General features: G+C 51.8%; 1 protein-coding gene across 8 annotated transcripts in view; it reads right to left on the bottom strand.

Moving 5' to 3' along the window:
- UBR4 (ubiquitin protein ligase E3 component n-recognin 4) overlaps positions 1-12,258 on the bottom strand; it is a 134,099-nt gene that overhangs the window by 37,257 nt on the left and 84,584 nt on the right. For all 8 annotated transcript variants that reach the window (XM_058718883.1, XM_058718888.1, XM_058718887.1 and 5 more), the window contains 14 exons: positions 11,752-11,901; positions 10,308-10,535; positions 9,472-9,550; positions 8,714-8,959; positions 7,789-7,957; positions 7,193-7,337; positions 6,516-6,601; positions 5,727-5,814; positions 5,271-5,464; positions 3,375-3,614; positions 2,860-2,998; positions 2,236-2,361; positions 2,027-2,155; positions 887-1,230 (listed from right to left, as the gene is read on the bottom strand). In XM_058718883.1, coding sequence (XP_058574866.1) covers positions 887-1,230; positions 2,027-2,155; positions 2,236-2,361; positions 2,860-2,998; positions 3,375-3,614; positions 5,271-5,464; positions 5,727-5,814; positions 6,516-6,601; positions 7,193-7,337; positions 7,789-7,957; positions 8,714-8,959; positions 9,472-9,550; positions 10,308-10,535; positions 11,752-11,901 — 2,363 coding nt within the window. The remainder of the gene's footprint in view (positions 1-886; positions 1,231-2,026; positions 2,156-2,235; positions 2,362-2,859; positions 2,999-3,374; positions 3,615-5,270; positions 5,465-5,726; positions 5,815-6,515; positions 6,602-7,192; positions 7,338-7,788; positions 7,958-8,713; positions 8,960-9,471; positions 9,551-10,307; positions 10,536-11,751; positions 11,902-12,258) is intronic.

The raw sequence follows: 12,258 nt of genomic DNA, 5'->3' as shown, positions 1-12,258 counted from the left end.
CTAGCCACCTTCTTCCACGCAGCAATTCCTGCCACAGTCGGGGCGCCACTGCGGCTTTACCTCCCCTCACAACTGGAATTTCCTGATGCTATACTGTACAAGTATGCTTCTGCAGTTCCCCCGCCTAGACTGAGGGCTACGTGAGGGCAACATTTCCCACTGCACACCCAGAGTCCCAAACAGTGCCTGGCATTCAAAGACAAAGTACACCTGCTAAGTGGGTGAATAAATGATACAGCAAGAAATGGCTATCCATCACCTAACACGTTCCGGAACCCATGCCACACACTCCGTAGATAAACCACATGCAGCTCTGGTAACTCTTGTCGTCACAAGGTAGGCACTCAACAAACAGGAGTCACCGCCCACGTGAATTATTTCATTCCGTCCTCGCCACAAGCCTTCAAGATATTTACTCATCAGCATTTTTCAGACGAGGAAAACCTTGGCTCAAAGACGTTAGGTAAGCTGTCCGAGGCACAGAGCATCAGACACCGCATAATAAGCTCTCGTCACCAGGCTCCACTGCTCCACTGGCCTCCTCCATGGGAGTCTGGAGTCCAAATGCCCAGGCTCCCTTCTCCTCCCTCACCAGAACTCAGACACTCGTTTCCCCAGGGAACCTCACTGGAACCGACAACGTACAAGCCAAATATTCTATTTACAAGCTAACCTGGCCTCAAATGCTCGCAGAATTCGCTCACCAAGACCCTGGGCATCTCCCCCCTCTTCCTCCCTCACAAGTTAGCCAGCCTGTCCAGCAGCAACAAGGACCACCCTTTGCACCCCTGAGCTCCCAGCTTTGCTACTACCAGCGGCCACCAACACCCCTCCCCCCCACCACATTAGGAGTTACCGGGCCCACGATCACGCTGCAGGTTCTGACCGAGTTAGCAGGCACATGAGCTGGCGGACCTCCTCCCGCATGGCCGCAGAGCCTCGGCGAAGATTGTAATCAAAGAGCTCCCGGATAAGGCCCTGGGAGACGAGGATGTGCCTCAGGGCCGGATTGGTGGCCAGGGCCCGGAGCAGCGTGATACAATGTTCTGTGACGGCCGAGGCGCAGCCGTAGCACTTGGTGGAGGATGTGTGGCCACAGCCCAGGACGGATAAGGCGCGGTACTGGCTGGCAGTGAAGGTGGGCTGCACGGAGGTTCGGGACGATTTGGTGGCTGCTTCCCTCTGCTGCAGGTCGTATTCCAACAACTCTTTGCGTGAAGCAAAGACTTTCTAAGAGAAAAAAAGATGAAAAAGAAATAAAACAGCAATAAATAAGGAAGAAGAGAAAGTTAACCGGGAATTAGTTTTGGTTTGAAAAAACATTTCACGTGCATTATCCAATTTAACCTTTCTGATGACCCTACCGATTAGATACTTTATCCTCGTTTTACAGAGAAGGAAGCTGAAGCTTAGGAGGGTTAGCTTGTCCAAGGCAAGTGGCAGAGTCAGAACTCAGCCCCTGAACATGGCACAGGTCCTTAACTCCCACATAACGCTGTCTCATAAAGAACAAACACGAAGATCAGAGATGTCGGCCCATATAGCAGAGACGGCTGTGGATGGGCCAGAAACCGGCTTGTCTGCGTGCGGCCAGCCTCCCATTCCATGGACATTAGGTTGGTAACATTCCGTCATTTGCACGGCCCACCCTGGCTGACTGGAGTCGGTGAGCCCTGCCCTACCAGCCTGCACACGTGGCCTTTCAGAAAAGGGGGGAACAGAACCTTGACAGCTGGTTTTTTAAAACTAGCAACCCCTCTACTAAAAGATGGGCTCTAAATGGGCCAAGGAAAGCACATCTAATAATGTCACTCTCGATCTTCTGGAACAAACTCAGGTCTCTGCCAAGCACCAGAAACAACAACGGGAGAGAAGCTGAATGGTGCGGCCACTCGGGACCCTGCCTTTTCAGATCGGGCAAGGGCAATCCAAGACTCAAAGTGCCGGAGGGGGACAGCAGGACTGCTCTGAAAACCTCACTGGTAATGCTCCACGGAACACTCCAGAGGGGCTCCCGCTTCTCTACCTGGATGATTTTGGAGAGCTCGTCGAAAGAGTTCTTGCAGTCGCCACAGTACTCCTGGGCCAGCTGCAGGATGTACCGATTGACACTGGCGGAGGCAGAACTGATGCCCCCGGCCGTCCCCGAGTCATCCTGCAACCCAAGAGGCAAGTGGTCAGTCTTCTGCTTCTGCCCCGGAGCCCTCTCCAAATGCCCCTCTAGCTCAGGGTTACCTGCGGCTTCTCGGGGGCCGCCTCGTTCACTTTGCAGAGCAGGTTCTCCAGCTGCGGCCGATGTCCCATCAGCTGGTGATAGACTCGGTCGGCTTTGTCCAGAAGCGTATTGATGTTGGAAACAGCCTAGCAGGAAAAGACAGGGGCGGGCGTGAAGGCTTTTCCTTGACTAATCCCAATTGCTAACCGTTTTCTGAAACATTTCCTACAGGTCGGGTGCCGTTTCATGCACTCGTTATCTCTCTTCCTCCTAACAATCCGGAACCAGCCCCTGGACGCACTGCCACTGAGACCAGGCCAACAGCTGCAGTATGAAGGCGTCTGTGGAACGAACGCAAGGCACTCGTCTGACTTCTTTCTGCTTTTCCAAATCTGAAGCTGCTTGTCTGCTGGGACACTCTAGTTCACTACCAACCAACACTTCCCAGGAGTCACACGTAAACCACGTGTTCCAACGAACCGTACGCCTCTATCTGCTGCCACCCTAAAGCCGGGCCCCGCAGACAGTGCCTGAGCGGAGGAAGATTGGCGCCAGAAGGAAAAGCCCGCCGTCCTCCGCCAGCCCTGCTGCCCAAAGCTCAGAGCAAAGCCACTGCCTTGAGTCGAGGGCGGATGCAGCCTCACCTTCTTCCGGTCTTCTTCATTCTCGATGGGATCTACCGCACAGCAGGGCTTGGCATAGAGCATGAAATCGAAGCGAGCGTATTTGCAGAAACCACAGGCATTGCAGAGGAAGGGATCCTTTTCGTCGTAGTTGATGGACCTGAAGAACCAAGGCGTTCGGGTCAGGGGGCAGGAGAGGTTCAGTGGCAGGGGGTGGGGGGGCGACTGTGAGATGGACGGCGCCACCCGCGTACCCTGGAACCGTGCAGGGATGACGACAGCTGAGGGTGACTTACACAACCAGGTGACAAGAAAGGAAGACCTGCAACCAGACCCAGGGACCCCCGCTCCCCGCCTACCACAGGACAGGCGCGCGCGCACCTACACGCGCACCGCTCTTCCATCCCTGGACTCCACACGCCCACAGTCCCCTAATGATCACGAGGGCACCAGACACTGGAACCCTGCCCACACTGAGGCTCTTACAGGGAAATACAAGGAACGTACACGGCCCTGGCCCGGCAACACTCCCTCACCTGCATTTGTGACACTGGTAGACGTTCTCTCCACAGTTGCCGCAGACCCCCGGGTTGGCAGGGACCGAGGCGCTGCAGCGCGGGCACTGCAGGGTCTCTGTGGAGGCCTGGTAGTTTTCATAGAAGTCCGCAAACTCGATCATCAGGTTGGAGGCCACGATGGGCAAGGGCAGATCGATCTTCACCTCTGTCTGCCCGGGGGTCAGTTGAACCTTCTTGGCTTTGTGCCAGCGAGCCGGCCTACGAGAGATGCTGTCAGACAGAGGGGCAAGGGGCCTGAGAGCCGCCTGTTTACCCCTCAGAGATGGTCTGAGGAGACAAAGAGTAAGGCTGTCCCCATGTATTCTTCTAAGGCAGTGGTCACTCTAAGAAAAGGTGATCTGGAGAATAATAGCAACCAAATATAAAGAAAATCTTCCCACTGCTCTTTATAAAAAAGGATGTTAACACTCAAGTGCTTTAAGATGTTACACAGAATGACTTTTCAGATCCTAGAAAAACAACGAAGCACGCATCAGAGAGAGAGACTACTCTAAAATTACGCCACACTAAAGCCTAAGATCCCAAGAGGTACCATGAACTATGTGCCATGTGCCAAGCAGAGGGGGAAAAAAAAAAAAAAGGCACGTAGTAATTTAGGGTAATCACATTAACTACAGGTAACATTAAGCACTTCCTACGTGCTAGGCTCCATTCTCGGCAGTCTACATACACTAAACCAAACTACGCAACTGGTCCCACACCAGAAAGACAGACAGTAGAGCTGGGGTGCGAGCCCACGGTCTCATTGCGGGTTCTGAGCGCTTCACCGGCAGCTGCACGGACTCTACGCAACAGGAAATGAAACCCACCTCCTCCAGAAGGGGAGCGGGTCATCCGCATTAGCAGCTTTCACTTGCACGTGACCAATGTGAACTGCTCTCCAAAGGAAGAAAACTTCCTGTCGGCCAAGCTCCCCGTGGCCGTTTGCTGATGTGGTCCAGCCTAGCTTTGTTCTGCCCCTTAGAATAATACCAATACTTCCATTCCGTGCAGAACAGCCCTGCAAGTCTTCCTACTTAAGCAGCACCTCCCCATGTCCTCTGCCCAACAGCCACGCCAGAGATTTCAACAGATCTGTCTCTGTGGGTCAACACTGTAACCCACACCGGTGCCTTCTTTGGCCCACATATGACGTGCCCCGATTCAGACACCAGGACACATGAGCTAGAAAGACCAAACATAGGCAGATACAAAAGGAAGGTGTGGGGCGCCTGGGTGGCTCAGTCAGTTGAGCGTCCGACTTCGGCTCAGGTTACGATCTCACGGTTCGTGACTTTCAGCCCCGCGTCGGGCTCTGTGCTGACAGCTCAGGGCCTGGAGCCTGCTTCAGAGTCTGTGTTTCCCGCTCTCTGCTCCCTCCCTGCTCACACTCTGTCTGTCTCTCACAGACAAAATAAAGATTTAGGAAAAAAAAAAAAAAAAAAAAGGAAGGTGCAACATATCAATATAAGGCCTGCGTACTAGAGAAACTTCTTAAGGAATACTGCCTCTCTGTGAATAAGCAAACATCATCTTAATCCAAGAAACGACAAGTATTTCCCAGTATGGGTTTTAACCCCAGAACTGCCCTGATTAACACGGGTAGAAGCCTGCAGTCCCCTCACTCAGCTTGCTCTCTCAGAGGGCAGACTGCTCAATTGCTCCCTCAGACCCCAAGGGCTCCACTGGACGGGCCAAAGAACCTCTGTCGACATTAGGAAACAGTGTTTCCATTTGTCCCCAGCCCTGACTGAAGTGGAAAGAGAACATACCAGGCCTCTAGGGGATGTGCTGCTTCACCCTATTCCAGCAATCAAAAGCAACAGCTGGTGTTAAGCCTTACACGGCCCCTCCCCAAGACTGAAGAGCCCGTACTTGTTCTTCAACTCCACGATGGCCTGCACAGTCCGGTTGTTGTAATACAGGTTGACAGTCCGCACCATCTTTGTCCGTTTCAGATCCCCGATTTTCACCGTCACTTTGCTGATGGTGTGGCTGCCGATGAGCTTCACGACCTGCTGGGTGGTGGTGTACCGCGTGTCCACTTTGATGGAAGACAGCTTGATATACTAAACACAGGAGGACACAAAACAGTGTATCGGTTCAAGGCCACCGGCTCATCCTGCCTTCTTCAAAACTGATCACTGTAACCCACTCTTCGACCACAGATGACACTTCTATCTGAGGTGGTAAGCGTGGCAGGTAAGCATTCATACCACTGGTGACCAACCGTCGGGAGAGGAACACTTATGTGGCAACAATCAATCTCTGAACGAGAAACCCACTGGCCCTGCAAGCCTCACCACTGCCCACGTTAAAGACGGCACTTACACAAAACGGCACCTCTGGATTATTACACACCAGGCAGGGATCGCTCTCCAGGTAATAGCCATCAAATTCCACTAAGCCAGACAAGGTGCTAAGGAAGAAACCAGTCTCAGCATAAGGAAATTTTCATTTTAGAAAGCACCGAGCTTCACAAAGAAGCCATGAACGCGCCACGGCGACATTCCCTAAGGCGAGCCCCACCCTAGTAAGAACACAGGGAAATGCAAGAAATCCCAACAGGACTTAGACGTCACAGGAAGGACATGTCAACCAATCAGCCCTAGATGTTTCCTACTTCTGAGCCATCCTGAGGTCAGAGGAATCCTAAAAAGCTACATCAATATTTGACTCAAAGCAGAGTCACAATTAAATTGACCAAAAATCATTGAGTTGTATACTTTAAAATAGGTGAATTTCGTGGTATAGAAAGTATACCTCAATGAAGTTTAGAAGAAAAGAGAACAGTCGTTATTAAACCAGGGAAATAATAGCTGCTAGTTTAACTGATACTCTTTCAAAAGTTGTTTTAACCTAGCCATTTTCTGTACACTCATCTGATTTAGACTCAGACCCTCGAAGTAGGAAACATTCTCAAATTACTGCTTCCCAAAATCTAATCGAGCAGTTACATTTTGAGTGCCCTGGGTGTGCAAGGCTCCAGCTACGAGTAGGGATTCGAAGACCAACTAGACAGAGGCGTACTGATTCTTATGTAGGAGCTAACCAATGTGGAGACGGCAACTGGGCCTGATTGACGGAGCTTCGGTTAGGGAGAAGGCAGAAGGGGCCCACCTGTAAATGTTGGAGTTGGGGTGGTTGGTAAGAATATGGTTCTGAGTCCGCAGAATCTCCACAGCCTTCTGGGAATATTCCTTTAACTGAAACAGAAGTTAATAAAAGACCAGAGTTAAAGGCCAAGGGAAAGTCTTCCTGGAAAAGACTTCTGTCTCCTGCTATCTATCTAGTTGATACCGCCCAAGAAATACCAGGCTTTTCAGCCCCAGTGCAGAATCACACAAGGCTGGGCCTAATTCCTAGTCATTTAAAGGATTCTGTCTTCTCTATAAGTTTCCACAGACTTAAGGACAGTCACCTTTTCCGACCCTGTGGACAAAGACCGTTTTTATTCCCATGGAGAAGTCACGAAATGATTATCCAACTGCAGAGACACTTTTAGGGATGCCATCAGGACAGCCAGGAAAACGAGGGGGATACCTTCTTTCCTAAAACAACTTTAAATGGGTTGCATTTTCCTCCCCACCTGATCTCCTTCTGCTGGCTAAGCCAAATTCAGCCTGTGCTTATTTGCTAGTATATGTTATCTTGTGGCATACGTGTTGGGAGTGCTTAGCATAGATCTAAAGAGATTTTACAGGTGTGCCCCCCATGTGGGACGGTCAGAATGTTAACTCAAGGGAAAAAAGGTCAAACATGGCTAGATAGCCCCCTGACTATACATCAATTGTTACCTTCTTCTCCGTTTGTGGGGTTTTCAAGGAGAAATACCCTAGCAGGTCCACAAACTGGGCAGCCTTACGACCATAGGCTGGCAGTTCTGGCCATATGGACCACATCAGATCTAGCAGGAGCTCCTGTTGCGATTTGCTGGAGTTTCTGTAGATAAAGGACAGTTCGTATTACCAAGCAGCAGAAAACCCTGGAGTTCCTTTTATTTATCAACAATGCCCCGGTACTGTTTCTGTAGCTGTTATCTCCCTCCCCACAAGCAGGGGTTAAGTTCAAGCCATTCTGCTGTTCTTCTGACAGCAGATCCTAACAGGTGCATCTTCAGAAGGTGGCCTGAAGAGTCAAGCCTGGTCACTTTACAAACTCCAAAATATAGCCTTCTCAGAAAAAAACGCAAGCATCTCTTGCTTACGACATCAGTTTAATGGCTAAGAACGGCTAACCTCATGAAGACACCTGTAACAGTCAAGAGGATCCAGACCGATATAAATACCGAGACTGAAACCGTGAGCATGTAACGTGAAGCCAAGACAGAACCACATCGTCCACTCGGGTCCTGGACCCATGCAGACCACCAAAACCTAGCCCCGGACCCCACCTGTAGATATGCAGCGTCAGACAGTGCGCCTGCCAGCGCACTGAGGAAGAATTGGACTCTAACAGGAAGCAACGCAGGAACTGAACCAAGGTCTCCTTATCTGCGAATTTGTTCAGCTGGTTCACCAGAGCTGTGCACAGCTGGTCCTCCTGGCTGCCTGAGCTCTCACCTGCAAGATCAGGGCGGGACTGAGGACTGGAGACCAGGAAACATGGTCTAGGGTCCTACAGCCAGTGACACCAGATGGAGAGGGAGGGGATTCTGTCCATGTCTAAGAGTTTCAACTAAATGGTTTTAATTTGAGAACAACTTTCAGTTGTTTACTGGAGAACCAGAAGGCCAGCCCCAAATGAGACAGATGTGCAATAACGCCACCAAAAAGGCACAGGACAAAGGGCCGACGCAAGCCTGGCACCGAACAAACACGGCTACATCAGAGATCCGTTACCTAAAACATCTACCTGTATCATTAATTGGGAGAACGTAAACCACCTCCCCTGCTCTGCTGATCACCGGTCTCAGGCCTCCGAGAACCATGAAAAGCAGTGAAAACAGAAAGGCTTCTGCCTTTTCGATGGTAGGGAGTCCACTAAAACAGCTTCCATTTGTGGGGCATTTAACAGTTCACGAGGTGCATTTACGAGCATCATTTAACACTGACAACCTCCTCACACAGCAAGTGTGATTTATTATTTCATGGAAAAACAAACTTGGCTTACTAAAAACGTTCAGTGCCCTTTGGCCTTTCCTTGGTACGGAAGTCACAAGCTTAAGGTGTAAAGGAAAATAAAACCAAAACTAGACACTAGAGGGCATCTGAGTTTTAGGTCCCTAGCACCTCCGGGTGAAAGCCCTTCCTGAAAGGAGCATCAACAGTGTGCTCCAAGAGGAAGCAGAACACATCACCCTGGTCACAAACGCTTACCCTCTTTCTCCTTTTCCTTTTCTTCTTTCTTGCTCTTCTTCGTGGACGACTTGGACTGTGTCGTGGCTTGTCCAGAACTGGCAGCCACAGGCGCCGAGGCGGAGGAGGCAGTGGAGGGGCCCGCGGAGGCCGCCAGAGCGGCGAGGACTTTGCTGCCGCACAGGGCGCAGGACAGCAGCTGCAGCAGCACCGGAGACACCCCCTCGTCCACCAAGAAGCTGACTTGGAGGAGGAAGTACAGGACGGCTGTGGGCAGAGGAGACCGGGGCTCGGTTCTGAGACAATTAGCGCGGACTTCCCCATCACGGGAGCCGTGTCTGCAACCCAGCCAGGACCGGCCCCGTTCCCACCAGCTTGCTTTCCGAGGCTGCTCTGCCAGATGCCGCCCAGAACTCGTGCCCGCTGCAGAAATACCTCACAAATGTCCAAACGGCTACCTCGAGATCGACTCTCAGCCCCCACTTCTTCGAAGAAGACGACTCTCTAGACCCCACCGCCTCCTCTTTAGTTTTAGCTCTATAATCTGGAGGTCAGCTACTCCTACTCTGTGCCCCCAGAGCACCCCAAATTTTGTCTCTGACCCTGATCGCTCCTAAGTTTTGACTTTTCTTCTCAGCTAGGCAGAGTTCTAGCTACGTGTCTTGCTCACGGTTTCGTCTCCGGCATCCAGGCCGGTGCTTGGCACACAGCGGGCCTCACTACCTAGTTCTCAAAGGGACGACGGAGTAACAGCAGCCCGAAGGAGCTGCACTGCTTACAGTCGTCTTTGATGCAGAACTTCTGCCAGTTGACGGTGCGCTGGGCAGCAATTTCCGCACAAGCTTTCAGGTGCTCCATCTGAAATGGAAACCAATCCGCAGAGGTGAGCAGCCCCGCCAGACAGCCCGCACTTGAGGGGTCACCGCCCTGACTCCAGACTGCACACTGAGCACAGCCCTCTGTGCACGGCTGCTGACCCCATGCCCCGGCTTCCCCAAGTGCACACACTGCAGCTCTCGCGGAGCCTCCTCCGTGCTACACATTCCACACAGACACCCTTTGTTTACAGGGACCCTGCGGGCCGCTCAGTAACACAGCAGGAGAGAGAGACACCGTGACAGTAAACTACGACCCAGGTTACTTTGCCCTTTCTTTCCCGCACTCCCACCTTTTCTTTCGCTAAAAGCACCCCAGGAAGGACACTGGCTTAGAAATACAGAACACCGAAGACGTCCTCTTCTAGATGCTCCTATGCGGTTATTCAATTTGCTCCCCAAAGTCCAAAGCGCTTTCAGACAGTAACACATCCGTGTCTTTAGTGCTGAAGGACAGAACTCAGAGGTGTGCAAATTTCTGGTGGAGCCAGCGACACTGGTCATGACTGGTCACGCCACGACTCATGACATCAGGCGGGAGTGGGAACGGTGGTGGGGAAATCTCAGACCCTGACGCCAACTGCACCGGATGTACAGCACCGCGGATTCGCCCTGAGCTCAACTGTGGCCTTAACGTCCTCTAAATGCTTAAAAGCCCCGTTCTGCTCCATCCTGCCGCCTCGCTGGCCGAGCCGCATCACCCGCCCTGTCTGCCCCACCATGCCCCCTCACCCTCATACCAGGCTGATGAGCGTGTCGTACTGCAGGGCGGAGCCTGAGCTGGCTGTAACCACGCTTGCCCGGAGGAATATCCCCTGTTCCTCCAGCAGCTTCTTGATCCCACGCACATGGGAGTCCAGGGTGTGCAGATCCCGGAGCTGGCGGTACTTCTCCTTTGATCCGCAGATGAAGAGCAAAAGTTTGCGGACTTGGCGACGCACAAACGGAGTCTGCTGGATCATCAGGTACTTGAGGGGAAAAGCAACACAAAAAGTCGATGACTCAGGAACTGTGACAGCAGTGACACCCCAGGTGTTCATGAACCGTCATTAAAAATTGGTAAGAAACACAAGCTAAGCTACTTCCTCACGGCCAAGCCGGCCTCCAGTTAACCGCGGTATTCCTTACAGAAACCAGAAGAAAGGCAGGCATGGAAAGACAGACGTCAGAGAGGGGAAAACAGCCATATCCCCACTCCCCTACTGGAACCCTTTGGAATCTCCAGGGAAGCTGGCCCCCACTCCGGCCCACCCAGAGTGAAATGATCAAGAAAACATATTCAGAATCTGTCTTTCTGGTCAAAGAGGTGGGGAAACCTGAAATGGTCATCTGGGGTTTGCTAACAGGTCACTCTTCCCAGAGTTAATCTCAAGCTTGCTGTGATGGTGGCTAATCTTCAACTACCAAATCTCGGCGGTCCCAGACCTGCCCCACCACACACCGCCCTGCAATGGCCGGTCCAGAAGCACACTAACCACACTGCCTCTCTGCCAGCTGGCTCCCCCTCCGGTCCCGCCAAGAGGGAACAAAAAGGCACGACAGAGGGCAAGAGGAAAAAGCACAGGCTCCTTCCTGTCTGCCTGCTATCCTGGCAACAGCCCTTCACGCTGGCAGCCTCCGTCATTTCTTCAGTATCCAAGGACAAACCAACTACAGTTGGTTCTGATCATCAGCTTCTTTGTATACTTCCAGAATCGACCGCACCGCAGCCCCTCAGAGTTCCCAGGGCACCGGAAGCAGCACCCCCACCTCGGGCCCACCCAGCTGACTCCTCTTCACACGCCGGTTTCTGGTGGCTGCTTCCTATAGTCACTGTCTCTGGCTTCCCTTTTTTTCTTTTCTGGTTTTCCAATGGTGGTTCAAGCAATCCCCTATGTTAAAATCTCTCCGTAACTTAACTACTATATTCTCTATTTACCAGAATTCAAATTTTTAAACTTGTCTGTTCCTACCATACGCAGAAAGAGTTAAACGTATGGACTTAAAATCTAGAGCCACGGCTTGCTTTGACAGCCATCTTCCACAGCTTCACCACACGGGACACCCGGGGCAAGATCAACACAGTGTGAGCGGCGCTGCTGGGGGCAACGCCTCCTGGGAGCGAGGACAGAAGGGGGCCATAAAGGCTGTCACAGCCAGTATGTCCTCTCCTGGAATGGCACGCTGCCTGGGGCCTTCACTTACCTCTGAGAGAAAGTAAAACCAAGAATGATCAAAGACAGGAGGGGGGATTCGAGAGTTGGCATCGGCGATCTTCTTGATTTGGTAAGGAAGCCGCAAGACCATCTCTGTTAAAAGCTGAGTGTAGGCCTCAAACACATCAGCAGCATGACCCTGGAGGGAGAACACCTGTGTAAGAACCCGTGACGGGCGGTTTTCCATGACCACAACTAGGAAAAAGGCTGGCTTGCTGCTCGTTAGGTACAGCTTATGTTGGAATTAGCAAATGGCACCTTTCAAATGGGAACCATCGCTGTCTGACAGTTGAGTTTGAAACCCAGCAAGACCCCAGGCTCCTGGGGGCAACCTTGTTACATGCAAAGGTTGCAGGTACATCTGGACACAGATCTCGCTTGTCTTGAAAGTTCTAACATTTCACTCTGTGGGTTTTGATGCTGACTGGCTGTGCTCTGCTTGACACAAAAACTCAACTTCTAAAGGGAAAAAATGGAAAAAAACAGTGGTGAGGAA

The sequence above is a fragment of the Neofelis nebulosa genome, chromosome 2, assembly GCF_028018385.1.
Source record: "Neofelis nebulosa isolate mNeoNeb1 chromosome 2, mNeoNeb1.pri, whole genome shotgun sequence".
Lineage (NCBI taxonomy): Eukaryota > Metazoa > Chordata > Mammalia > Carnivora > Felidae > Neofelis > Neofelis nebulosa.
This window is presented reverse-complemented; position numbering and strand designations above follow the sequence as displayed.